Consider the following 26214-nt stretch of genomic DNA (forward strand, 5'->3'; position numbering starts at 1 on the left):
TACCTCCAAAGCCCAGACAGTGCCTAGCACACACGAGATGCTCGATGAATAGTTACTGATTGAATAGATTAGACATCAACGCAATCAGGCTATTCACCTAGGGACTCTTTGCTAGGCGGCGGAGAGGTACATTACAGTTCTCTACGCAAAACGCATGCGCGAAAAATCCGGGAAGTGTGATCGGAAAGGGGCGGAGCATCAGGGAGAGTCTCGCGGACATAGGCGGTTCGGAGCGGAAAGCGGGAAGTGGAGGGGCGGCTTGGGGCAAGCGCGCGCGCGCAGTGCAGACGCCAGCTCCCCGCGGCTGAGGTACTCAAGGTGCCCGAAGGCGGGGTAGTGACCTCGCGCGTGCGCTGTGCCCGCGGCAGCGCCGGGTCCTAGTGTGTGGGTTGTTCTTGGTCTCGCGCGGCGCGTGCGCAGTGCGGACGGCGGAGGGATTTGCGGCCGGGACTCACCCCCTGCTCCAGTCGCTATCCGAGGCCGCGCGGGTGGGTGAGCAGCGGCCTGGTGCGCTCGCTTAGCGGGCGACGGAATCAGACGGACGCGGGCGCCCCCGGAGTGGAAACCGAAGCAGGAGTTGTTGTTGCTGAGGGGCCGCAGCAGCCGCCGCGAGCCTCCAGACAGACGCCAGAGCGAGGAGGGCGCTGCGCGGCGAGTGAGTGTGACTGAGTGGCCCGACGGGGTGCGGGGCCGCTACCCAGAAGCCCCAGCGGTGGGCCCGGTCCTCTTCCCCGCGGCCAGGCCCCTTTCCCGCGTCCCCGCCACAGGTCCCTTCTGCATCTCTTTCCCGGACCCCGAGATCTCTGGGCACCCACGCCCGCTTCCCACAGCGCCCTCGCGGTTCCCTACCCACAGGCACTTGCGGTGTGTGGCCTTTTTTCTTTTTCGTTTTTCTCTGTTGTCTTGGACCCTTACCCATAATTCCTTTCGCTTTTGCGGGATCCAGGTCTGTTACCCACAGGCACTTGGTTTTGGGGCTTCGCTCCTTATGTTTCTCTTTCTTTGCTTGGAAACTTCCGATCCCCAGGACCCTGCAAACTGCATCTCGTAATTTGCCCTCCACGGCACGGGACGAGCAGCCACAACTGCTCTGGGCCTGCCTCGGGTCCTTGATTCCTCCAGAAATTCCCAGGGAACCTCTCCGCCCCACAGCTCGTGTCTCAGGACTCTGAGACTTCGCTACTCAGGAACCCTTTTCCAGCCGTTGTTTTTGTTTCTTCACTGGCCTTTCACCTCCACCCCCACCAAGACGTACCCTTTCCCCCGTAACACAGGACCGTTCTCTGCCCTTACAGAGCCTGCTTTAATTCCGAGACTTTTCTCCTGTCTTTCTTATTTTGAGAGTCAAGGATTAATAGGGGCTTTCTCTGTGCAGACCCGATCTAACCTAAGGCTGTCCTGCTTCTGCTCTCAGACTTGGCAAGATGACCCAGTTCCTGCCGCCCAACCTTCTGGCCCTCTTTGCCCCCCGTGACCCTATTCCATACCTGCCACCCCTGGAGAAACTGCCACATGAAAAACACCACAATCAACCTTATTGTGGCATTGCGCCGTACATTCGAGAGTTTGAGGTGAGTTCGCTGAGCAGGCCAGGAATGATTTGGGTTCTGGGGAGCAGAGGGTTGGATTTGGGAGTCCAGTCTCTGGCCATTTTGCTAGCTGCGTGATTTAAGCGAGGGGCTTAATCTTTGTGGTCCTCAGTTTCCCTGTTTTAAATGAGGTTGGAGCCGGGTGTCGGGTGTGGTCGAGTGCGTCTGTAGTCTCAGCTACTCAGGAGGCTGAGGTGGGAGGATTGCTTGAGCCCAGGAGTCGGAGGCTGGAGTGCTTTCTGATTGTGCCACTATACTCCGGCCTGGGTGACAGAGCAGGACTTCGTCTCTCAAAAAAAAATTTTTTTTTAAAGTGGGGTTGTGGCCCAGTGCGGTAGCTCACGCCTGTAATCCCAGTACTTTGGGAGACCAAGGCAGGCGGATCAACTGAGGTGAGGAGTTCAAGACCAGTCTGGCCAACATGGTGAAACCACGTCTCTGCTAAAGATAACAAAAATTAGCCGGACATGATGATGCCTGTAATTCCAGCTACTTGGGAGGCTGAGGCACGGGAATCAACTTGAACCCAGGAGGTGGAGGTTGCAATGAGCCGAGATCGCGCCACTGCACTCCATCCTGAGCAGCAGAACAAGACTGTCTCAAAAAAAAAAGTGGGGTTGATAATCCACCTTTTGTAGAATTTTTGTGAAAATTCAGTGAGTAGTGGTTGAGGATTCATACTTAACCTGCACCATTTATCAGCTCTGACTTCGGGCAAATGTTGTATCCTCTTAATGCATTGGTTTCTTTATCTTTAGCAAGGGGATATTGGTAGCATCCTCATAATGTTGGTGGAGAATTAAATGGCAAACTGTATGTAAGAGGGCTTGGCACCAAGCAGTCAGCACGTGTCAGCGTTTGTTACTCTGTTTACTATTTTTATTGTTAATAAGATGATGTTCATAAAGGCTTAGCACCCAGTATTGAGTATTGGAGGGCTTAAAACTGCAGATGGGGATCTTAGCTCTGCACCTTCGGGGTAAATAGGAATGAATGACTTAGGCTTCTGGACCTCTGTGTTTTTATTTGTGAAATGGGATGACAGGGGTCACCTCTTAGGTGCATCAGAGCACACCTGAGAAAAGCTGGCACACAGCCGGAAGTTACAAGAAGAACGTTCTAGCATTGGGTAGGTAAGGGCAGCTGGAGGCGAGGGAGTTGCAGAGCAGAATTTCGTAGATAACAGAAAGGTGTATCTTCAGTGGGATTTGCCACCCTTGGTGAACCCGCACTTGAGAAATGTTACTGGCCAATTAACTTAATGGGCACAGGCGGGTGGTGGGTGCCCTTTGATGATGCAGGTCATGTGTCAGTTACTATTTATTTATTTATGAGACAGTTTTGTTCTGTTGCCCAGGCTGGAGTGCAGTGGCGTGATTTTAGCTAACTGCAGCCTCCGGTTCAAGCAGTTCTCCTGCCTCAGCCTCTCAAGTAGCTGGGATTACAGGCATGCGCCACCACGCCCGGCTAATTTTGTATTTTTAGTAGAGATGGGGTTTCACCATGTAGGCCAGGCTGGTTTTGAACCCCTAACCTCAGGTGATCCACCCCCCTTGGCCTCCCAGAGTGCTGGGATTACAGGTGTGAGCCACCATGCCTGGGAGCCAGGTACTTTTTTTTTTTTTGAGGTGGAGTCTAGCTCTGTCGCCCAGGCTGGAGTGCAGTGGCGTGATCTCGGCTCACTGCAAGCTCTGCCTCCCGAGTTCACGCCATTCTCCTGCCTCAGCCTCCCAAGTAGCTGGGACTACGGGTGCCCGCCACCATGCCTGGCTAATTTTTTGTATTTTTAGTAGAGATGGGGTTTCACCGTGTTAGCCAGGATGGTCTCAAACTCCTGACCTTGTGATCTGTCTGCCTTGGCCTCCCAAAGTGCTGGGATTACAGGCATGAGCCACTGCACCCTACCAGCCAGTTACTATTTAATGTGTGGTTGATGAGACCTTTAAGAGTTGCCTTGGCCCTCAGAGGGTGTGCAGTTGTGGGCTTCGGAGCCCTGTTCTGTCAGCTCATGTTGCTTCAGGCCTGGTCATCCTCACTGGCACTCATAAGCAGGGCCCTGCCATCACTCCACTCCCATCACATCCCCTGGCACTTTGTTCAATGTGAGTGATACTTGGAGCTGTGAGAAGCAATGTGTTTCCTAAATATGGAAGACAGTATGTTTCCTAAATACTATAAAGCTAGATGTCACCTGTACCAGTGCTTTTTTCAAACTGTCTTGGTGAAGGACAAATACTGCTTCCAATCTGTTTGCTTTTGATAAATATGATAGAATTACTTTTTAAAGAAAGATCTACAGTCAGGAGTTCAAGACCAGCCAGGCCAACATGGTGAAACCCTATCTCTACTAAAAATGCAAAAACTAGCCAACGTGCTGTCGTGTGCTTGTAATCCCAGGTACTCACTCAGGAGGCTTAGGCAGGAGAACCGCTTGAACAATTCTAGTCAGTTCCTGGGTTCCTTTAGAGAGACGGGGCACGGGGGGAAAGCAGGGCTTAGAATCGCTTGAACCTGGGAAGCGGAGGTTGCAGTGAGCCCAGATCGCGCCATTGCGCGCCAGCCTGGGCAGCAGACCACGACTTCATCTCAGAAAAAAAAAAGACCTGCAGAATAAAAGACCCAATTTGTATTAGAGTCAGTGGACTTCAAATTGTGAAATTGCTGTAGAAGTTCCTGAAGTACTTATCACAGTCCAGCAACAGTTTAGATAGTACTGGTCCATGGACCGTGCTTAGTTTTTGAGACACGATTTTTTTTTTTTGAGACAGAGTCTCGCCTTGTTGCACAGGCTGGAGTGCAGTGGCGCGATCTCGGCTCACTGCAACCTCCGCCTCCCGGGTTCATGCCATTCTCCTGCCTCAGCCTCTCAAGTAGCTGGGACTGCAGGCGCCTGCCACCACGCCCAGCTAATTTTGTGTATTTTTAGTAGAGGCGGGGTTTCACCAGGATGGTCTCGGATCTCCTGACCTCATGATCTGCCTGCCTTGGCCTCCCAAAGTGCTGGGATTACAGGTGTGCCCACTGCGCCCGGCCTTTACACCTGGCTAATTTTTAAGTTTTTTGTAGAGATGGTGTTTCACTGTGTTTTCCCAGGCTGGTCTGAAACCCCTAGGCTCAAGCATTCTTCCTGTGTCGTCCTCCCAAAGTGCTGCAATTACAAGTGGAAGCCACTGTGGGTGGCCGCAGACCTTGCTTTGATCTGTGCCACTCCCCTCCCTCCACTGTGACAGGAGAAGTGTGCGTGGATGTTTATTTTTGTAGGGGGTAGGGGTGGGAGGGTTAACCTGCTTATTTCCTTGGTGAGTGTCCCTTGCCATTTCCCCTAGTCCTTCCCACCCTGTCACCTCTCTTCTTGTTCCCAGGACCCTCGAGATGCCCCTCCTCCAACTCGTGCAGAAACCCGAGAGGAGCGCATGGAGAGGAAAGTATGTCATTTTTGCTTCCTGACCCCCTGTTTTACCACTGTCTCCAGATGATCCTTGACACTAGGGCACTTCTATCTGCATTCACTTCTCCACCTCCCCTTTCTCCTGACAGAGACGGGAAAAGATTGAGCGGCGACAGCAAGAAGTGGAGACAGAGCTTAAAATGTGTAAGTCTCTCATCCACCGTTTGGCTCTCTCCTCCCCCAAACCCTCCGTATTCTTCCCAGGTCGTACCCAGGACCCTGCTGTCTCCCTAAGGCCTGTGTTGTGGGGAGCAGGGTTGTTAGTTCATTTGTTTAGTCCCTGCCACTTCGCAAGCACTGTTTTTGGTTTAGGCTTTTCAGCAGCAGAACATAGGGTAAAACTTGGCAGGAAGGGAGCCCCCTGGTACCTTGGGCTCCTCCTGCACGGGAGGACAGTTAAGGGGCTCCCACAACCCAGCTGGGTGTCACAGGCTGAAGTGGTGGGTTGTGGGCTAGTGGGTCTGTCCTGGCTCTAACCTTAGGTCCCTGACCCTTGGGCTGAGGATGTTCCATCCCCTCCACATAGAGGAGGAATTGGAGTACAAGGCAGGTGTGTTGTTGCCAATAACGAAACTCATAAGAGGGTCAGATGTCAACCTCCAGTGGCTCTTTATTCTGAAAGTGAAAACTGTACAGTCACACGCAGCATAACAATGTTTCAGTCAGCAGGGGACCGTGGATGTGATGGTGATCCTATAAGGTTATACCATATTTTGCCAGGCACGGTGGCTCACACTGTAATCTCAGTACTTTGGGAGGCCGAGGCAGGCGGATCATGAGGTCAGGAGTTTGAGACCAGCCTGGCCAACGTGGTGAAATCCTGTCTCTACTAAAAGTACAAAAATTAGCTGGGTGTGGTGGCGGGTGTCTGTAATCCCAGCTACTCGGGAGACTGAGGCAGGAGAATCTCTTGAACCCAGAAGGTGGAGGTTGCAGTGAGCCGGGATCGCGTCGGCTCACTGCAACCCAGCCTGGGCAACAAGAGCAAAAATCTGTCTTAAAAAAAAAAAAAAAAAGATTATACCGTATATTTACTGTACCCTTTCTATGCTTTGATAACGTTTACATGCACAAATACTTAGTATTGTGTTAGGATTGCTGTAGTATTTGGTGTAGTAACGCGCTTGGCCTTGGAGCAGTGGGACGCACCGTCTAGCCCAGGAGTGTTAGGTATGCTGTCTAGGCTCATGGAAGTGCCGTCTCATGTTGGCATATCGACAACATCATCAAACGACGCACTTCTCAGAACATGACATGACTCTAGTGAGAAGACAGGTTTTCCTCCTATACCTGTGAACTTTGATGAATCTCTTTCCTCCAAATCCTGGAGTGCAGGATTTCCTCAGGGTGCTTACGCAGAAGCGTGACAGAGACATCTGGCGGTGCACTCTTTGGACACTGGCTGTCGGAACGCTGTCTTGATGTCCTGCCTCAGAGGCATCTCAGACTCAGTGTCCAAACCACAGGGATTTTCCCTCGCCACCAACCTGGTTTCCTTTGGGTGTTTTCTCTGGGACATAGACATTCAGCTGTGCCGATCATGACCTCATTTTTTGCCATGCAGTTTATTTCTAACACCTTTTCTAACCCTTTGCTCAGCCTCTCACCAAGACCTATTTGTGTTATTTTCTAAATGTCACAAACCTGACCCTTCTTTTCATGTCCATCATCACCACCCAGGTCACCTCTTGCCTAGACAACACAGTCACAGTCTTAACTAGTTTACGTATGTCTTTTTGTTTGTTTGTTTTTTGGAGGCAGCCTCACTCTGTCGCCAGGCTGGAGTGCAGTGGCGCAATCTTGGCTCACTGCACCCTCCGCCTCCCGAGTTCAAGTGATTCTCCTGCTTCAGCCTCCCAAGTAGCTGGGACTAGAGGCGTGCGTCACCACGCCCAGCTAATTTTTGTATTTTTAGTAGAGACGGGGTTTCAGCATGTTGGCCAGGATCATCTAGATCTCTTGACCTTGTGATCTGCCCACCTTGGCCTCCCACAGTGCTGGGATTATAGGCATGAGCCACCGTGCCTGGCCACCCGCCCCCCCCCCCCTTTTTTTTTTGAGACAGAGTCACGCTCTTACAATCAGGCTGGAGTGCAGTGGTACTATCTTGGCTCACTGCAACCTCCGCCTCCTGGGTTCAAGTGATTCTCCTGCCTCAGCCTCCTGAGCAGCTGAGACTACAGGCATGCGCCACCACGCCCAGCTAATTTTTGTAATTTTAGTAGAGATGGGGTTTCACCATATTGGCCAGGCTGGCCTCGAACTCCTGACCTCAGGTGATCCACCCGCTTCAGCCTCCCAAAGTGCTGGGATTACAGGCATGAGCCACCGCACCGGCCTAGTTTATCTATGTCTTAACCAACCAAAATCCACGTGGGTCTTCTTTTTTTTCTTTTTTAGAAAAACTTTAAAACTGAGACGGGGGTCTCACTATGTTGCCCAGGCTGGTCTTGAATTCCTGGGCTCAAGTGATCCTCTTGCCTCAGCCTACCTCAGTGCCGGATTACAGGTGTCAGCCATTGTGCTCCGCCTCTTTTTTTGTTGTTGTTGTGTTTTGTTTTGTTTTTAGGGACAGGGTCGTGCTGTGTTGCCCAGGCTTTACTACTGTGGTGCAGTCATAGCTCACTGCAACGTTGAACTCCTGGCCTCAGGTGATCTGCCTGCCTCGGCCCCCCAGAGTGTTGGGATTTCAGGTGTGAGCCACCACGCCCAGCCAAAATTGTTTTTTTTTTGTTTGTTTTTTTTTTTTAGATGGAGTTTTGCTGTTACTGCCCAGGCTGGAGTGTAATGGTACGATCTAGGGTCACTGCAACCTCTGCCTCCCCGGTTCAAGCGATTCTCCTGCCTCCTGAGTAGCTGGGATTACAACCATGTACCACCATGCCTGGCTAATTTTGTATTTTTAGTAGAGACGGGGTTTCTCCATGTTAGTCAGGCTGTTTTTGAACTCCCGACCTCAGGTGATCTGCCCGCCTCGGCCTCCCAAAGTGCTGGGATTACAGGCATGAGCCACCACACCCGGCCAGAAATGCTTTTTAAAAACGGTTCCACCCGGGTGTGATGGCTCACACCTGTAATCCTTCGAGGCAGGTGGGTCACCTGAGGTTGGGAGTTCGAGACCAGCCTGGCCAACATGGTGAAACCCTGTCTTTGCTAAGAATACAAAAATTAGCCCGGCGTGGTGGTGTGTACCTGTAATCCCAGCTACCCAGGAGGCTGAGGCAGGAGAATCATTTGAACCTGGGAGGCGGAGGTTGCAGTGAGCCGAGATCACGCCATTGCACTCCAGCCTGGGTGACAGAGCAAGACTCCATCTCAAAAAAAAAAAAAAAAAAAAAACAGTTCCAGGCCGGGCACGGAGGCTCACGCCTGTAATCCCAGCACTTTGGGAGGCCAAGGCAGGCAGATCACATGAGGTCAGGAGTTCAAGACCAGCCTGGCCAACATGGTGAAACCCCGTCTCTACTAAAAATACAAAAAAAAAAAAAAAAAAAAAACAAAACCAAAAAAAACCTAGCCAGGCATTGTAGTGGGCTCCTGTAATCCCAGCTACTCGGGAGGCTGAGGCTGGAGAATTGCTTGAACCCGGGAGGTGGAGTTTGCAGTGAGCAGAGATAGCGCCATTACACTCCAGCCTGGGCAATAAGAGCAAGACTCCATCTCACAAAACAAACAAAAAAGTTCCAATTGGGCGACAGAGTTGAGACTCCGTCTCAAAAAAAAAAAAAGCGAACAAAAAAGTTCCAATTGAGGAATTTGAACACTGGATCATAGATCAGGTTAAGGAATTAGTAAATGTTAACTCTTTAAGATGTAATAGTGGCACTGTGGTTATGATGTTTAAAAGCCTTTATTAGAGACCAAAATGGTGTGCTATCTGGAATTTCATTTAAAATAATCCAGCCAGTCGCGGTGGTTCACGCCTGTAATCCCAGCACTCTGGGAGGCTGAGGTGGGAGGATCACTTGAGTGATCCAGGTTCGAGTGGTGAATATGGTGAAACCCTGTCTCAACTGAAAATATAAAAATTATCCGGGTATGGTGGCAGGGGCCTGTAATCGCAACTACTTGGGAGGCTGAGGCAGGAGAGTCACTTGAACTCAGGAGACAGAGGTTGGGGTGAGCTGAGGTCATGCCACTGCACTCCAGCCTGGGTGACAGAGTAAGACTCCGTCTCAAAAAAAATCCAGTGGGCTGTGGGAGGATAGGGATGAAACAAGTCCGGCCGCATGTTGATAATGGAAGCGGGCTCGCGGGAGTTCATTATACTGCTTTACTTCCATTAAATGCTTGAACTTCTCCATAACAGAAAAGAAATAAAAGAATGGATCAAGTTCAGTAGGGTTTCTGTGCCCTTGAGAGCCTCCACTCATAGCTATAGAAGCTTGCTGTGCCTTGTCACAATGAACAGCTCCTGTCAAGGGGACGGTGCCTCCTTGCTGAGCACTTGTACTTCTTGTTACTGACTTTCTCACAGCTTCCAAGTGCAGCAGGGGTTGCTACTCCCATTTTTAAGATAAAGAAATGGAGGCTTGTTGAGGCAAGCACGCTTACAAAGAGTGAGAGTTCGGAGATGGGACCTCGAGTACCTCAAAGCCTAATTCCCAACTCCACGGCCCACTTCCTTTGAGTCTCTGCTCTGGGCTGCTCCTTAGATGAGCCCTTAACCAGTGGTTTCCTAAGGGAGAGCTGCCGTCAGGGCTCTGCACGCATACACTAGCTGGTGAGGCACTGCCCGGCATTGGGTCTGTGCCTTCTTTGAGCTTGTGTTCTCTATCTTCAGGACTTGGGGGTACCATTGCTTTGCTGCATTTGCTTTTTACCTTTAGTCACATTTGTGGCCCCCCCACCCTGGGTAAGCACGTGCTCCAGGGAACTCACGCAGTGTGCTGGGGTGGTTTCCCTCTGGCTGCCCTTCAGGAAGCTCAGCTGTTGTTTGGCCTTCGTCCACTCCCCAACCCTGCAGCATTCATTGGTCCCACTGTAGTGCTCCACAGTAACTGTTAGAACGCCTGCTGTCTGGCGTTGCCGGGTGTGTTTCCTTGCTGCTGTGACAGCTTTCAGCTCTTCATTAAATGTTAGCATCTTATGAGGCTTTTCCTAACCTGCCTTGTAAAGTCACCCGTTTCTATCTCTGTCGTCACCTGATGTGATCATATGATCTCCTTATTTACCTCTTTCATTAGCATATGAACCCCATGAGGGTAGATACCTTTTTTGTCTTTTTTTTTTTTTTTTTTTTTTTTTGAGACAGTCTCACTCTTGCAGAGGATGGACTGCAGTGGCAACGATCTCGGTTTACTGCAACCTTCATCGCCTCCCTGGTTCAAGCGATTCTCTTGTCTTAGCCTCCTGAGTAGCTGGACCACACCCAGCTAATTTTTTGTGTATTTTTAGTAGAGATGAGGTTTCGCTGTGTTGATCAGGCTGGTCTCGAACTCCTGGTCACAAGTGATCCACCTGCCTCGGCCTCCCAAAGTGCTGGGATTACAGCTGTGAGCCACCGTGCCCAGCACCTTTTTTTTGTCTTGTTTACTGCCAAATCCCCAACAACTATAGCAGTTCCAGGCACATAGTAGATGCTTAAGAATTACGTATTTACAAGAGCACAAACATCGGTGAAAAAAAAGAATTACCTGTTGCGTGAATGAGAGTTAGCTGGTGCAAAAAAAAAAAAGTGCAGATTGAGAGACCTGGCCATAGAAAAGTACAATGCTTAGGGATGAGGTGTGGGAAGGAACTTCTTTTTTTTTTTTTTCCCCACTTTATTGCCCAGGCTGGAGTGCAATGGTATGATCTCGGCTCACTGCAACCTCCACCTCCCAGGTTCAAGCGATTCTCCTGCATCAGCCTCCCGAGTAGCTGGGACTATAGGCGCACACCACCATGCCCTGGTAATTTTGTATTTTTAGTAGAGATGGGGTTTCGCCATGTTGGCCAGGCTGGTCTCAAACACCTGACCTCAGGTGATCCATCCACCTTAGCCTCCCAAATTGCTGGGATTACAGGTGTGAGCCACCATGCCCAGCCTGGCAAGGAACTTTGAGGAGTGGGTGGAGAGAATGCCGAGATGGAGTTGTTTTCAGACGTTTCCATTTGTCCCAGATAGCGATTCCCTTAAGTTGTGGCTCAGGCTTCTGTTTTCTAAAATATTCTTAGTCCAGGTGCGGTGGTTCACACCTGTAATGCCAGCACTTTGGGAGGCCGAGGCAGGCAGATCACCTGAGGTCAGGAGTTCGAAACCAGCCTGGCCAACATAGTGAAACCCCGTCTCTACTAAAAATACAAACGATTAGCTGGGTGTGGTGGTGTGTGTCTGTAATCCCAGCTACCTGGGAGGCTGAGGCAGGAGAATCGCTTGAACCCGGGAGGCGGAGGTTGCAGTAAGCCGAGATCTCGCCATCCGTTGCACTGAGCTTGGGCAACAAGCGTGACACTCTATCTCAAAAAAAGTACATTCCTTAAAGTCATCTTGACCTTAGTTTATACTTGTAGTTAAATTCTCTCATAAGAAACAAATCTGGCCGGACGCCGTGGTTCATGCCTGTAATCTCAGCACTTTGGGAGGCCGAGGAGGGCGGATAACCTGAGGTCAGGAGTTCGAGACCAGCCTGGCCAACATGGTGAAACCCTGTCTCTATTAAAAATACAAAAATTAGCTGGATGCGGTGGCACACGCCTGTAATCCCAGCTGCTTGAGAAGCTGAGGCAGGAGAATCGCTTGAACCTGGGAGGCAGAGGTTGCAGTGAGACGAGATTGAGCCATTGCACTTTAAGTCTGGGCAACAGAGCAAGACTGTCTCAAAAAAAAAAAAAAAAAAAAAATCTGAGACTTTATTTCTCTAGCTTCTGGCAACACCCACACTGTCTTCCTGAAAAGGTAGCATCCGAGCGTTCGGGGAAGGAGCCTGATAGTTCAAGTGCCCGGGGTGAGAGGTGAAGTCTGCCTTGGCCCTTAGCCACTTTAACACCTCCCTTTTTCTGTGTCTCGAGTTTGTTCTGTTTTGCTTCCATTTGCAAAATAGTAATAAATAAATATCAGTGTCCAGCACTGTGTCTGGGCCATAGTACGTGTTCAGTAAATTATATGCCTAATGTTCCATTATTGGAACGCTAAGCATGTGGGAGTTATTTATATCCTACTGTTCGGATCATCACCAGGGTCTGATTTTTCACGTGTCTGCAATTCAAAAAATTGCAACCTCTGGCATAAATGGGTTAATGTTAATCCTTTTCTCATGCTTTCCCAGAATGTGACAGGGCTTCCGAGGGAAACATTATACCATGGAAGAACCAGCAGAGTGTCCTTAAGGCCCTGGCAGGAGTCAGGGTCATTATGTGCTGGGGACACCATATTTGGTGAAAAGGACTTATTCCCAGGCCTGACCCAGCAGGATCACCTATGGAATTGGTTTCTTAGGAGATTCCTGGCTCTTTTCTTTGGAGATTGTTATTCCTTAGTAGCCAGGCAGAACAGTTTGCCTCACAGTAGCGAGGCTGGAGTGAGAATCTGATCTGACGCTAGTCAGTTCCTGGGTTCCTTTTAGAGACACAGGGCACAGACAGGAAAGCAGGGCTTACTTAGTGTTTGCTCTCCTGGCTCTCATTCGTAGCCTTGGGGCCGCTTGGTCTCAGGTTTTCCTGTGGGCTGTAGTTGCAGTCTGTGTCCAGTAGGTGGCAGTGTGGCCCTGCCTACAGGAGGGAGCTCAGAACCTGGGGGCATCAGCGGCATCTCCAGGGAGGCCCAGTTGGGCTATTACTGTTTGGATCACCTTGCATCTGGGAGCCATAGAGCCCTTAGGGTTTACGTAGGTCTGAAATGGCAGTTGGGCCTGCCCACATCCTGTCAGCTTGAAGTTAGCCTTACCTCCTCTCCTCAGCAGCCTGGATTATCTCTCAGCCACTCTGATAAAGCCCACTGTGCCTCAGAGAAACAGGTTCAGAGAGGGGAGTGCCTGAGGTTGCCAGGTCACCACCCATATTCCTCCAGTTAGGGGCTTCTGCCGATGCCACCGTTTTCTTCTTGGCCTCTGCCCATCATATTTGTTTTGCTACCTGAGACCATGGACACCTTCAACTTATAAAATTCCCTTCTTCCTGCACAGGGGACCCTCACAATGATCCCAATGCTCAGGGGGATGCCTTCAAGACTCTCTTCGTGGCGAGAGTGGTAAGTCCCCAGCTTCTAGCTCCTGGAACCCCACACTGCTGAGAGCCTGGGTCTGGCACAAAGGTCAAATAGGCTAGGTACAGGGGAATGTTCCAGGGGCTGTGGGACTCCCATTTAACATCATACTCATGTCCTTGTAGAACTATGACACAACAGAATCCAAGCTCCGAAGAGAGTTTGAGGTGTACGGACCTATCAAAAGAGTAAGTGGAGTGGGTCAGGGTGTTTGAATTGGGGGTGCATGGAGGAGGGGCCGTATCCTGAGAGGGAGGGAGAGAGGTCCGAGCCCTGAGCATGGCTCACACCATTTCAGGGCCTGGGTTTATGCATCCTGACTGTATCTCCATGCAGCAGACCTTGGGCAGCAGAAGTAAAATGAGAAGTAATGACTGCTGGTGGTTGGTTGAGAGCAGGGGTTGGCAAACTACAGACTTAAAGTTTTCCTGCTGCTCAGCCAGGCAGGTCTGTTTGTTTACACATTGTCTTTGGCTGCTACTGTTGTAAGGCAGGGTTGGGTTGTTGCAACAGAGTATACGGCCGTCAAAGCTGGAAATATCTACTCTCTGGGTCTTGGCAGAATACCTATGCTGAGTCTTGTTTTAGAGGAAGGCTTTGTTTTACCAATCTTCTTTTAAGTCACTTAAGTGCTCTGTGCCTGATTTCCTTTATCTAACATGGGAGACATATGCCTTCACTGGGCAGTAGTGAGGGCTTGAGGCCATCCTGCACACAAACTGATGTTAGCCATGTCTCTTCTCCTCCCTGCTCTGTTTCTGATACATCTTTTAAAAATATTTATATATGTCAGGCCGGGTGCAGTGGCTCACACCTGTAATCTCAGCTCTTAAGGAGGCAAAGGTGGGAGGATAGCTTAAACCCAGGAGTTCGAGACCTGCCTGGGCAATATAGCAAGACCCTGTTCTCCACACAAAGGAAAAAAAAAGTATTGTTGGGCCAGGCATGGTGGCTCACGCCTGTAATCCCAGCACTTTGGGAGGCCGAGGTGGGCGGATAACCTGAGGTCAGGAGTTCGAGACCAGTCTGACCAACATGGTGAAACCTGGTCTCTACTAAAAAAATTATACAAAAATTAGCTGGGCATGACAGCGGGCGCCTCTAATCCCAGCTACTCAGGAGGCTGAGGCAGGAGAATTGCTTGAACCCAGGAGGTGGAGGTTGCAGTGAGCCGAGATCACGCCACTGTACTCCAGCCTGGGCAACAGAGTGAGACTCCATCTAAAAAAAAAAAAGTATTGTAGGCCGGGCGTGGTAGCTCACGCCTGTAATCCCACATGTTGGGAGGGTGAGGCAGGCAGATCACCTGAGGTCAGGAGTCAAGACCAGCCTGGCTAACATGGCGAAACCCCGTCTCTACAAAAATACAAAAAATTAGCCGAGTTTGGTGTCTCGTGCCTCTGTGTGTGTGTGTATGTATATGTGCATACACACATACACACACACACACGTTGTTCTGCCATGCACAGCCCAGTGACAACCTTGGCCTCACCCTTGTCCCTCTGATCCATTCAAGTCAGGAATCTCAGTTGTGTTTTGGAGGCTGTGGGGTCCCAGGTTCATCCATGATACGGGTCGGTCGCTAACTGTTAGTGATGTGAATGGCGAACTAGCCATCCTTTAGGGACCAGCTCAAATGCTGTTACCTCCCAGAAATCTTCCCTGGTTCGTTCTGGCCACCTCTGTCTCAACAGCCCTGCCTTGCCCATTGTTCTCCCTGACATGGTCCCCGAGGGGTCTTTCTGACATCCAGAGCTGACCCCATCTCCTCTGCTGACAGCATCCCATGGGTCCCTAGCATGTTAGGACAGGTCCAGCTGCGACCATCTGGCCTTCCAGGGCTCTTCCCCAAGCTGTGTGGCCTCATGGACCTCCACCCCACCCCATCTCCTCCCTTCTCTTGCTGCCATCCTCGGGATGGGACGCATCCCTCAGTGTGCCACATTCTCTCAAGCCTCCATGGCTGTGCACGTGTTCTTTTTCCCTTAGAACTTCCCTGTCCCTGGCCAGGCGCAGTGGCTCACGCCCATAATCCCAGCACTTTGGGAGGCCGAGAAGGGCAGGTCATGAGGTCAGGATTTCAAGACCAGCCTGGCCAACGTGGTGAAACCCCATCTCTACTAAAGATACAAAAAATTACCCAGGTGTGGTGGCGCACGCCTGTAATCTCAGCTACTCGGGAGGCTGAGGCAGGAGAATCGCTTGAACCCGGGAGGTGCAGGTTGCAGTGAGCTGAGATCGCGCCATTGCACTCTAGCCTGGCCAGCAGAGCAAGACTGTGTCTCCAAAAAAAAAAAAAAAAAAATTCCCCTGTCCCATCGGCATTCACAACTCCCTCCTGTTTCCCCAACTCCACTTGTGTCCTCCTGACTCCACGTAGACCACCCACATTGGCCCTTACTTGCTCAACACCCTTCCGAGCTCCTCAGCGACCACACTTCTCAGCCTGGCATTGGTGCACTTGATGACCCTGGGCCTGCTCACCTTTGTGGCCTCATCTCCTGGGACTCTCTGTCATCAGTACATGAGCCAGCCCTGCCGAAGCGCATCCCCAGCCTCCTGCCCTCCTGGCCCCAGGCCCTTGGACCTCGGGAGTTACGGCTATTCCACCTGACAGGCTGACACCTCACTGTCTTCCTTCATCTCTCTTCTTTCTTTAGGTCTTAGCTTAAGTGTCATTTTCTCCAGGAAGCCGCCTCTGTGTTCTCTGCTCCTGCCATTAGAACATAAGTCACTCAGGGCTCTTGAAGGACAGAGAGGGTCTGAGGCCTCATCCGGCCCAGGGCCTGGTGCGCAGGCTGTTGTGGGGTTGGTGGGGTGGAGCCGCCCTGTGGCAGGACTCACCCCTGTCCCCATGTGCCCCACAGATACACATGGTCTACAGTAAGCGGTCAGGAAAGCCCCGTGGCTATGCCTTCATCGAGTATGAACACGAGCGAGACATGCACTGTGAGTACCTCCCGCCGAGCCCTGCCCTCTGACCCACTCTCACTTCTCTGCTGCCCAGCCCCTCCCAGTCTGTCCCCTCCCCCACCCTGCCACACCTGACATTAGCAATGTCTCTTCTCCTCCTCCCTCTGTTTCTGATGTATCTTTTTTTTTTTTATATACGTGTTTTTTAAAAAACAAAAACCAAATCCCCCACAACGTGTGTGTGTGTGTGAACCTGGGGAGGTAAGTGTCACACGTTGAACCTCAGGGGCAAAGAGGGAACTGGGTGGGGGGCTGGGGCCAGCTGGAGGTGGGGGGAGGGGTCGGATTTTGGGGGAGCCTCCCCCATTCCCCCCACTGAAGTTGGGGGTGGCCAGGTTGCAATAAGGACTGGCCTTTGAACCTGCCTTCTCTTCCCCCCGGTAGAACTGGGGCTGGGCCACCCGACCCTCCACCTCCCCAGCCCTGGCCCCCCACCCTGTTCCTCAGCGGGCAGTGGGGTGATAGGCATGTTGAGCGCCTGCCCTACAGTTCCAAAGCCCCCTTTGAGGCTGCCGCGGCGTCCACATGGGCAGGGATGGGTGGGGGAGGGTGGGCAGGGCTGCGGCGTGTCCAGGGGCCGCCGTATTAATTGACTGTTCTTATTGTCACTGCAGCCACCACGCAGCTGGCTTGCAGCTGATGCTTACGCTCCCCTTACAACACCTCAGTGTATGGTTGGTATAAGGGTTTGTATCATGGGTAAGATCACTCAGCACCGCACACCAGCCCAGCTTAGCCAGGCAGCTCAGGAGCAGCGAGGCGCCCCTCCTCCCGCCCCAGTCGCCCCCGCAGCCTCCCCGCACCCATGGCCCTTTCCTTGTTTGGGTGCCCTTTGTCCCTCCTGCCCCGATCCGTATGCTCTCCGAGAATCTTGCTGATCCCAGGAGGGGAAGGATGAACCTGGTGGGAAAGGCGGCGGCCTCTCCACTTGGGTTCCACCCAGCCTCTGATGACCCGGCTTCATGATGTCAGCGGCGAGGTGGCGGGAACACCGAGGGCAGGGCTCCAGGCCAGGGCTCCACTGGAACCCTTCAGCCTTCCCTCCCTGCCCCCGTGCTTTCTATGGGGCTGCTACTGTGCTGGCCCTGGAGAGTCTTTTTGGCTGCTAGTTTTGGGGTGCTCTGCCCCCTTCCTGTCTTCCTTACTGTGGTTGAGGCCTCCCGAGGGGGCTGGCTGTGGTGTCCAGCAGCTCTCCAGAGGTGCTCAGGAGCTCCCTAAGGTGCATGGAATTGGGGCTTGGGGTGTGGGAGGGACCAAGGGGTAGGCTGCCAGCAGCTGAAGGTGTTGTAGGTTTTTACTAAAGAACCTTCCACTGTCTAGAGACTTGAGAGAGGGAAAGAGAGAGAGAGACCTAGACGAACACAATCACATGTTTTCTTTGCTGTTCCTCCCGGGATGGGCCTCTTTTGGGGTTTGGGACTCTGAACCCGAGCGGGGTTCCTTCGCTTGACTTTGATCCTGGTCCTTAAATGCCTTTCCCCACTCCCCTCCTGTGGGTTCAGGGGCCAAGCGGCCCCTCCTCAGAGCACGGGCAGCACCGTCTCCTGGACCCCTGTGTGCCAGCCTCTGCAGACGCAGCTGGTGGGAGGGAGCATGGAGTTGGAGGTGGAGAAGTCACTCCTGGTCCTCGGAGGGGGTGGGCTGTGTGCCTAGTTCAGTGTGACTTGGGGATTGGGGAGGGCGGACAGGTTTTTGAGGCCTCCCTAGCCTTCTTTGTAAATTCACACGAGATAGTCCAGGGCTTTCCAGCGCCCAGCTTGGATGACAATCCTCGTCTCCCCCACTCTAAGGCCTCCTTCAGATTTCTTTGGGGTCCACCACGTCCTCTGCCTGTCTCCAGGTGGTACAGGAGATGTGGTTCCTCTCCCTCTACTGGCTCCCTAGAACCCCCCACTTCCCCTCCCTGTAGCTTTAGCTGACCCCATGGTGGTGGGTGTGGGGTCTGTGCGCGTGCTCAGGTAAGCTTGGGGGCTCCAGGTAAGCGGTCCCGTGTCCCCCCCCCCGGGAAGCCCGCCTCCTCGCCAGGCCCCCAGGAGTTGCCGAGCCCCCCCCATCCCGCTCGGTTTGGACACCCGCAAGGCCGGCATCGGTAAATGGCACCTTTTTCTCTTCCTCTGGTTGTTATTTGGGGGGGAGCGGGCTGGGGCGGGGCAGGGTATTACGGTTGGTTGAGGACAGCCCCCTAGGCCAGGGCTGGGTGGGGGAACGGGGACTTTTTGGCCTTCATGACAGCCCCATGTTGATCACAGGCCAGGGCCTCAGGCTTGCCTTCTGCTATGCGCTGCCCGAGAGCAGCAGTGAGCCTCTCCCCCGTCTCCCCTCTACGACTCCCCTTTCCTGGCAGGCTCAGGCCGGGGTGCGCTCCCAGCGCGTGTTGAGCCGGGGGTGTGGAGGGCGAGATGGGGCAGAGCTGGGGGGAGGCAGAGTCAGTCATCTCAGGTAAGGCAGGGATTTTCAGTAGCACCGCACGGCTCCCCATGCTTCCTCCACTGCCCCTCTCCCCTGCTGCAGGGGCCCCGCCAGGCCCCCTGGGAGTGTATAACCCGCCTCTCTGCTCCCTGCCATTTCCTGAAGATTTCTCCCACCCCCTTCTGGTTCATTTTCTGTTCTGATGTCTGTTCCCCCCACACTCACCCCCCCTCCAAAACAAAAACAAAAACAGAAAAAACCGGTGTGGTCTGGGGTGCGGAGCGTCCCAGCTGGGCCTCCTGCCCCGGCTTGGTGTCTCAGGGTGCATGCTTGGGGTTGTGGAGGAGCCCCCTCCCCCACAGCAGAGTCCAGCGTGGAGTTAACCTTCAGTTTCTTTGCAGCGATTTTGGCCGCCCTGGCAGGAGGGGGCTGTTCCATCATGTGGGAGAGGAAGGGCCGGGGAGCCCAGCGGGTGGCGGGTGAGGGTGGACATCTCCCCCGACCAGGAGTGGTTGGGGCACTGAGAGGAAGCAGACGCTGAGATGGAGCAGGCCCTTCGCCGGTTTGGGAGAGGGTTGGTCTGGCTGTCAGTTGCCTGGCTGTCTGTTGGGCGTGTGCGTGTGCGTGATGATGGGGACACGGGGTGGGGATTCTGTAGAGCTGGGCCTGTCCTGACTAGAGGACCCTCTGGGGACTCCTCTTCCCTCCCCCTCCCCACATCTGTTACAGCCGCTTACAAACACGCAGATGGCAAGAAGATTGATGGCAGGAGGGTCCTTGTGGATGTGGAGAGGGGCCGAACCGTGAAAGGCTGGAGGCCCCGGCGGCTAGGTGAGCACGTCCTGCCTTCGACGGGCTCTCGGGGGCCCTGGGCCTGGTGGCCTTGTTTTCCCTTCTCTGCTGCTTTCTGCTTCTCTGTCTCCTGCCGGCCCACCTCTCCCATCGTGTCCTCATCTCCGGCTTCTCTCTCTTGTGGCCATCACATTTCTGACAGCTGCCTGCCTCCTCGCTCTGGGTTACTGTGAGGAGCAGGGGCACCGGCCTGGAGAGGCCTGAGCCCACATGCTGGCGTCCGCCCTTGCTAGCTGGGGGTCCCCTTTTCCTGCCTCACTGTACTCCTCTTAGTGGAAATAACCCCGAGTTCACTGAGCTCAGTGTACTGGGTGCCCAGCTTGGCAGTGACGCATGCTGGGGTTGTAAATGTCACTCGCTCATCTGCTTCTGCTGCTTGCTGTTGCTCTTGTTCGCTCTTTTACTGATTCAGCAAGTACCTATTTGATCACCAGCTGTGTGCCAGGCTTCTAGTTGAGCAACACAGAGGCAGCCTCTGCCCTCTGAGCCTCCTGCATTCGGTCTCCTCATTGTCATTTGCTGTCTCAGGCAAGGTCAGTTTGGCTGCAAGTATCAGAAATAAACCTGAGCTTCCTGAAACATAAAGGGCCCCTGTTGATACAGAATCATGGGCATCCTTTGGAGTTCAGAGGTATGTGATGTCTGTGGACCTGAGAACCTGGTAGCTGAAGCTGTTAAGAGCTGGGGCAGCCAGGCCAGGCGCGGTGGCTCGCCTGTAATCCCAGCACTTTGGGAGGCCGAGGCGGGTGGATCATGAGGTCAGGAGTTCAAGACCAGCCTGGCCAAGATGTTGAAACCCCGTCTCTACTAAAAATACAAAAATTAGCTGGGCATGGTGGCGGATGCCTGTAATCCCATCTACTCGGGAGGCTGAGGCAGAGAATTGCTTAAACCTGGGAGGCAGAGGTTGCAGTGAGCCAAGATAGAGTCACTGCGTTCTATCCAGCCTGGGTGCCAGAGCAAGACTCTGTCTCAAAAAAAAAAAACAAAAAACAAAAAACTGGGGCGACCCACCTGTGATGTGTGACAGCCCACAGCTTGCTTCTGCCTCGTTTGCCTCCACGCAGCTGAGTCTGTCCCATGCTTCTTTGCACTCGCCCAGCGCAGCATGCCACAGGCCTCAGCTTTACACTCAGTCCTGGATGAGTCTCTTGTTTCAGGGTGGGCACATTTGATTGACTCAGTGTTGGGCCTGGGGTCCTGTTGCTCAGGCATGCTTATTGAGGACTGAATCCTGCAAAGCTGAGTGACAGTTGTCAGAGAAGATGACGGTCCCTGGGCAGACACCCAGGCAGTAGTAGCCACTTGGGGCTCCTGTCCTGCCTCCCAGCCCCGTGTCCTCGCTCTGGATTCGCCTCTGCTAGGGAGACCACACTCTCAGCTGCTGAGCCTCTGAGCTCACCAGGCATGTTCTTAACTTACTCTGGTCTCTCTGGGGTGGAGTGGGTTCTTATAGCTCTGCTGTTTCCTGTTGAGGTGGGAGAATTCTAGAATCTCAGTCTTTCCAGAATCTCAGAATCTTCTAGTTCAATTGCCATTCCAACTTTTTGTTGGTGTTAACCAATAACATCTTGACTCGGTGCACCTGCAGAAATACTGTAACCTAAAGTTTGAGGAAACAGTTTTTTCTATGTAGTAAGTATATAGTTGTATTCTGCTGTTTAGTTTCTTAAGATGTTGGTTGCAACCCATCAGATTGATGATGTGACTCATTTCTGGGTCATGACCTGAAAATAGGAAAGGCTAGTCTAGCTGCCCTGTGCCTGTGACATGGCAGGTGCCTGGTCCGCTGCCTGCTTCTATAAGAATGTCTCCCTGCAGCCTCTTTTCTATACAGAACTCAGCCCTGCCACACGGAAGCTTTTCTGGGCAGTGCGAGATAGAGGAGCGCTTGAGAAGGCAGGTTTTGCAGCAGACGGCAGTGACAGCCCAGTTCTGCACCTTCTTTGCTGAGTCACTGTGGGCCAGTGACTTGATCTGAGATTGTTTCCCCATCAGAACCGTGAGGTTATCATCTGTGCCTTGGGGCTGTTCATCTATCACTTGACACACACGCATCCACCTTTCTATACCAGCTGCAGCGCCACCTGCTGGTACCGTGAGCAAGAGCTGGGCATGCCCACAGTCCCGGTGCCGTGCAGTCTGGTGGGAGAGGCAGGTAGGGGTCGACTCAGGTAGCAAACCTGAAACTCCGGGGGAAGGAAGCGTTTCTGCAACTGTGAGTACCTAGGACTGTGAGGAGAGGCTTCCCGACGAAGGGATGTTCGGGCTAGCGTTAAGGGTGAGTGTGAGTTCACCAGAGAAGGAAGGGGAGACCAGTCCAGGGCAAGGAGAATGCACAGACACTGGCAGGAAGGTGAGCGCGAGGACACTGGGAAAGGCCTGGGACACGCAGCCAAGAGCCGTGGCTCAGACGCTAGCAGGGCCGGCTCTTGCCTCTACCACCAGTTGACAAGGAGTTTGGACCTTAGGCTGGGGGATGCCACCAAAGGCTTCTAAGCAGATCACATTTTTGGGTGGAAAGATCATCGGCTTCGGGTTTGTGTGAGGGCGAGGATGATTGGAAGAGAGGGTTTTGAGGAGGCTGTGAAGTGCGCTGTGGTTAAGATGATGCGCTTTGGGGTCAAACGTGGGTTCCAGTAACGGCTGTTTCCTAGCAAACGCTTTGTGTGAGTTAATTAGAGAAGACGTGGCTGTCTTGTGATGGGAGTGCCCGGGATGAACTGCACGGGGGGACCCGGCCCTGTGAACACTAAGCCAGGGTCTGCCTTCCTGCCCTTTGCTCTTGGAGTTGGCTCATTTCTGCTCCTCCGGGCCCTGCCCCTGCCCAGACTCACCCTCTGTCCGTCTGCCCTGCCCCAGGAGGAGGCCTCGGTGGTACCAGAAGAGGAGGAGCTGATGTGAACATCCGGCATTCAGGCCGCGATGACACCTCCCGCTACGATGAGAGGTAAGATTGGGCGACCGGTGTCCTAGGGTGGGGGGCGGTCACGGGGGGAGCCCAGCCACACAGGTCTGCCCACCTCATCCAGGCCCGGTCCCTCCCCGCTTCCGCACAGGGACCGGGACCGGGACCGTGAGCGGGAGCGCAGAGAGCGAAGCCGGGAGCGAGACAAGGAACGAGAACGGCGACGCTCCCGCTCTCGGGACCGGCGGAGGCGCTCACGGAGTCGCGACAAGGAGGAGCGGAGGCGCTCCAGGGAGCGGAGCAAGGACAAGGACCGGGACCGGAAGCGGCGAAGCAGCCGGAGTCGGGAGCGGGCCCGGCGGGAGCGGGAGCGCAAGGAGGAGCTGCGTGGCGGCGGTGGCGACATGGCAGAGCCCTCCGAGGCGGGTGACGCGCCCCCTGATGATGGGCCTCCAGGGGAGCTCGGGCCTGACGGCCCTGACGGTCCAGAGGAAAAGGGCCGGGATCGTGACCGGGAGCGACGGCGGAGCCACCGGAGTGAGCGCGAGCGGCGCCGGGACCGGGATCGTGACCGTGACCGTGACCGCGAGCACAAACGGGGGGAGCGGGGCAGTGAGCGGGGCAGGGATGAGGCCCGAGGTGGGGGCGGTGGCCAGGACAACGGGCTGGAGGGTCTGGGCAACGACAGCCGAGACATGTACATGGAGTCTGAGGGCGGCGACGGCTACCTGGCTCCGGAGAATGGGTATTTGATGGAGGCTGCGCCGGAGTGAAGAGGTCCTCTCCATCTGCTGTGTTTGGACACGTTCCTGCCCAGCCCCTTGCTGTCATCCCCTCCCCCAACCTTGGCCACCTGAGTTTGTCCTCCAAGGGTAGGTGTCTCATTTGTTCTGGCCCCTTGGATTTAAAAATAAAATTAATTTCCTGTTGATAGTGGGCACCTCGGTTTCTTCCTCACTGCTCTGTTCTCCGCAGAAGGTTGTTCCTGACTTGATAGTCCTGCTTGGTTTGGTTTCCAGGGCGTACTTATAACTTGAGCGTTAGGACGTGAGGCTGGCTCTGCCCAGTAGCCAGAGCTGTTGAAAGTGGGGTGAGGAGGCCTCTCGGGCTCCTTGTCTCCCTTGTGTTTTTCACCCTTTTTTCTTTTTCATCTCTGCCACACATTCCTCAGGGCTGACCCTACCCCTGTCTTGGTCAGGGGCTGGGAATTAGGAGGGGACTTGATTACTCAGGGAAGCTGCAGTTTTGCATATGCAAGGGAGGCTACCATCTGCAAGGGAGAGCGACACACAGGGTGAGGAAAGGCAGAATGGCAGAAAGGCACGGGTGAGATGGGGCAGAGCAGGAAGGGTGGACCCACATCATAGTTAGTAGTGACAGAGGAGTAACAAGCAGAAGCACAGAAGAGGTTCCACCAACAATTGAGATTTCAAGCAGATTCCTGGACAAAAGATGAAAGACATCGGTGGTGAGAACACTTCAGTCTGGTGAGTGCAGGGAAGGAAGCCCGTCAGCCTTGCAGAACCCTAGAGGGTCAAGGCTGCAGCTCCAGGAGAGCAAGGGTGGGAGGCCAGAGGGAGAGCTCGGTACAGAACAGTTGGCCTCCCTGTTGGCACTCAGGATACCTGGGAGCTGGGCTGGGGGTGCCTAGGCAAACCTGCTTGTGTTCAGACCGGCTTGTGTCTTGTAGAAGCGTCTCAGCCTGAAGGCAAACTTGGCCTGATAACTCAGAGGGTCTGTGACTGACACGCAGGATTTCAGTCTGCTTTTTAATGGCTTCAGTTTGACCAACAGAGGATACCCAGACATTTGAGGAAGAACAGACCACGAGATAAATAGAAAAACTGACCCTGGAAGAAATGACTTAGGAATAAAAGAACTTCATACCTCTAGTTAGTATATTTCATAGATATCCCAGATACTGCAACTATAAGACTTCTAGTATTGGCTACAAGAAGCCCATTTTGGACTAACATGGCACAGACTGGTTACATAAAGGCTGGATAATAGGCAAAAACTTAGGAAAGGTGCTGGAGAGCGGCCAGCTTTGATGAGGCTTGAGGGGGTGTGATCTGTTAAGAGAATACACAGGTGTGTTTCGCACTTACCCTTGCCTTTTCCTTGAGGATGTTTTGCCATTTAGCATGAGGAAGTCTGGCGGGACTGACTGCCACTGGGCCAAGTTCACAGAGGTTCAGCCAGGCAGCTGGGACTTGACAAAACAGGAGAGGAGGGCACTGAGCTCCCAAATCTACGTGCACCCTCCCTTAGAGGCATCTGCCAACTCAAGCTGCTCACCGTCTGCAAGACCCCCCAAGAAACTCATCAGAATGCAGTAACTGGGAGGCTAAGGAACTGGTGGCCTGGAGACTGCAGCAGCCGTGCTGTTCTAGGGGAGACAGGTTGGGGTTCAAGGCCCACCATGGTGGATTGGCCCTGCTTGAGATGGCCAGGGTGCCTCAGTGTCAGAGTAATGCCATAACAGAAGAAATCAGACTAAGAGGCTGGGCATGGTGGCTCATGCTTGTAATCCCAGCACTTCGGGAAGCGGAGGTGGGTGGATTACTTGAGGTCAGGAGTTCAAGACTAGCCTGGCCAACATGGCGAAACCCCATCTCTACCAAAAACACAAAAATTACCCTGAGGCCAGGTGCGGTGGCTCATGCCTGTAATCCCAGCTCTTTGGGAGGCTGAGGTGGGCAGATCACCTGAGGTCAGGAATTTGAGACCATCCTGGCCAACATAGCAAAACCCAATCTACTAAAAAATACAAAACATTAGCCAGGCATGGTAGTGAGCACCTGTAATCCCAGGTACTCGGGGAGGCTGAGGCAGGAGAATCGCTTGAACCTGGGAGGTGGAGGTTGCAGTGAGCTGAGATGGTGCCATTGCACTCCAGCCTGGGCAACAGAGTGAGACTCCATCTCAAAAAGAATAAATAAATAATCAATCAGGCTAAGAAAGCCTAAAACCAGACTTTTTCAGGATTTAGGCAGTCTGCTAGTCAGAAGAAAACTCTGGAAGAAGATAACGTTCTGAGTCTCCACATGTACTATTTTTAGTACCCATTACTCAGCATCTACTCAATAGTTACCAACCTTGCTAGAAAGGACTTAATTTGCTGAAAACCAAGAGGGAAACAAAATAGACAATAGAAAGAGACCCAGGCAGGGGTGATTCAGATGTTGGAGTTATCATAACTATGATATATTCACAAAATAAGGAAAAGATGGAGAATGTTGAGATGTCTGGAATTTAGCTATTTGAGTAGAGGCAGAGGTAGGAGGATTCTTTAAGCCAAGGAGTTTGAGATTACAGTGAGCTATGATCACACCACTGCACTCCAGCCTGGGTGACAGGAAGACCCTGCCTCAAAAAAAAAAAAAAAAAAAAATCTGGAATCTGACAAAAAGTTAAATGGCAATTCTAGAACTAGAAAACACAACTGAAATTAAGAAGTAGGTGGTGGCCAGGCTTGGTGGCTCTGTAAACTCAACACTTTGGGAGGCCAAGGTGGGAGGATCACTTGAGCCCAGGAGATGGAGACCAGCCTGGGCAACATCGCAAAAGCCTGGTCTCTACAAAAAATACAAAAATTAGCCAAACGTGGTGGCGTGCACCTATGGTCCCAGATACTCAGGAGGCTGAGGTGGAAGGATTACCTGAGCCCAGGGAGGTCAAGGCTGCGGTGAGCCATGATTGCACAACTGCTCTTCAGCCTGGGCAACAAAGTGAGACCCTGTAACAACAACAACAACAAAACACCACACACACACACACACACACACACTAAAGAATTTAGTAGACAGCCGGGCGTGGTGGCTAATGCCTGTAATCCCAGCACTTTGGG

At 53.0% G+C, this 26214-nt stretch overlaps 1 protein-coding gene and 1 long non-coding RNA gene across 6 annotated transcripts; one reads left to right on the forward strand and one right to left on the reverse strand.

Annotated features, from left to right (window-relative positions):
* The first annotated feature begins 174 nt into the window (after positions 1-174).
* On the forward strand, positions 175-23295 carry SNRNP70 (small nuclear ribonucleoprotein U1 subunit 70). Of its 5 annotated transcripts, none has more exons than XM_024238329.3 (10): positions 175-655; positions 1415-1571; positions 4952-5014; positions 5127-5181; positions 13143-13207; positions 13348-13410; positions 16090-16171; positions 19334-19435; positions 22319-22406; positions 22516-23295. In XM_024238329.3, the coding sequence occupies exons 2-10, from the start codon at positions 1425-1427 to the stop codon at positions 23135-23137; spliced, it is 1287 nt and encodes a 428-aa protein (XP_024094097.3). In that variant the 5' UTR covers positions 175-655; positions 1415-1424; the 3' UTR covers positions 23138-23295. The 5 variants fall into 5 exon arrangements, with proteins under 5 accessions (XP_024094097.3, XP_024094096.3, XP_054396888.2 ...); XM_024238328.3 differs by having other exon boundaries at positions 182-655; positions 22489-23295; XM_054540913.2 differs by having other exon boundaries at positions 435-864.
* Positions 18661-21177, reverse strand: LOC134760725 (uncharacterized). The gene is made up of 2 exons (XR_010138640.1): positions 20471-21177; positions 18661-19999 (listed from the first exon to the last, which is right to left on the reverse strand). It is a non-coding gene; the product is annotated as an uncharacterized LOC134760725 (long non-coding RNA).
* Positions 23296-26214: the final 2919 nt, after the last annotated feature.

The sequence above is a fragment of the Pongo abelii genome, chromosome 20 (genome assembly GCF_028885655.2).
Source record: "Pongo abelii isolate AG06213 chromosome 20, NHGRI_mPonAbe1-v2.0_pri, whole genome shotgun sequence".
NCBI classification, from domain to species: Eukaryota; Metazoa; Chordata; class Mammalia; order Primates; family Hominidae; genus Pongo; species Pongo abelii.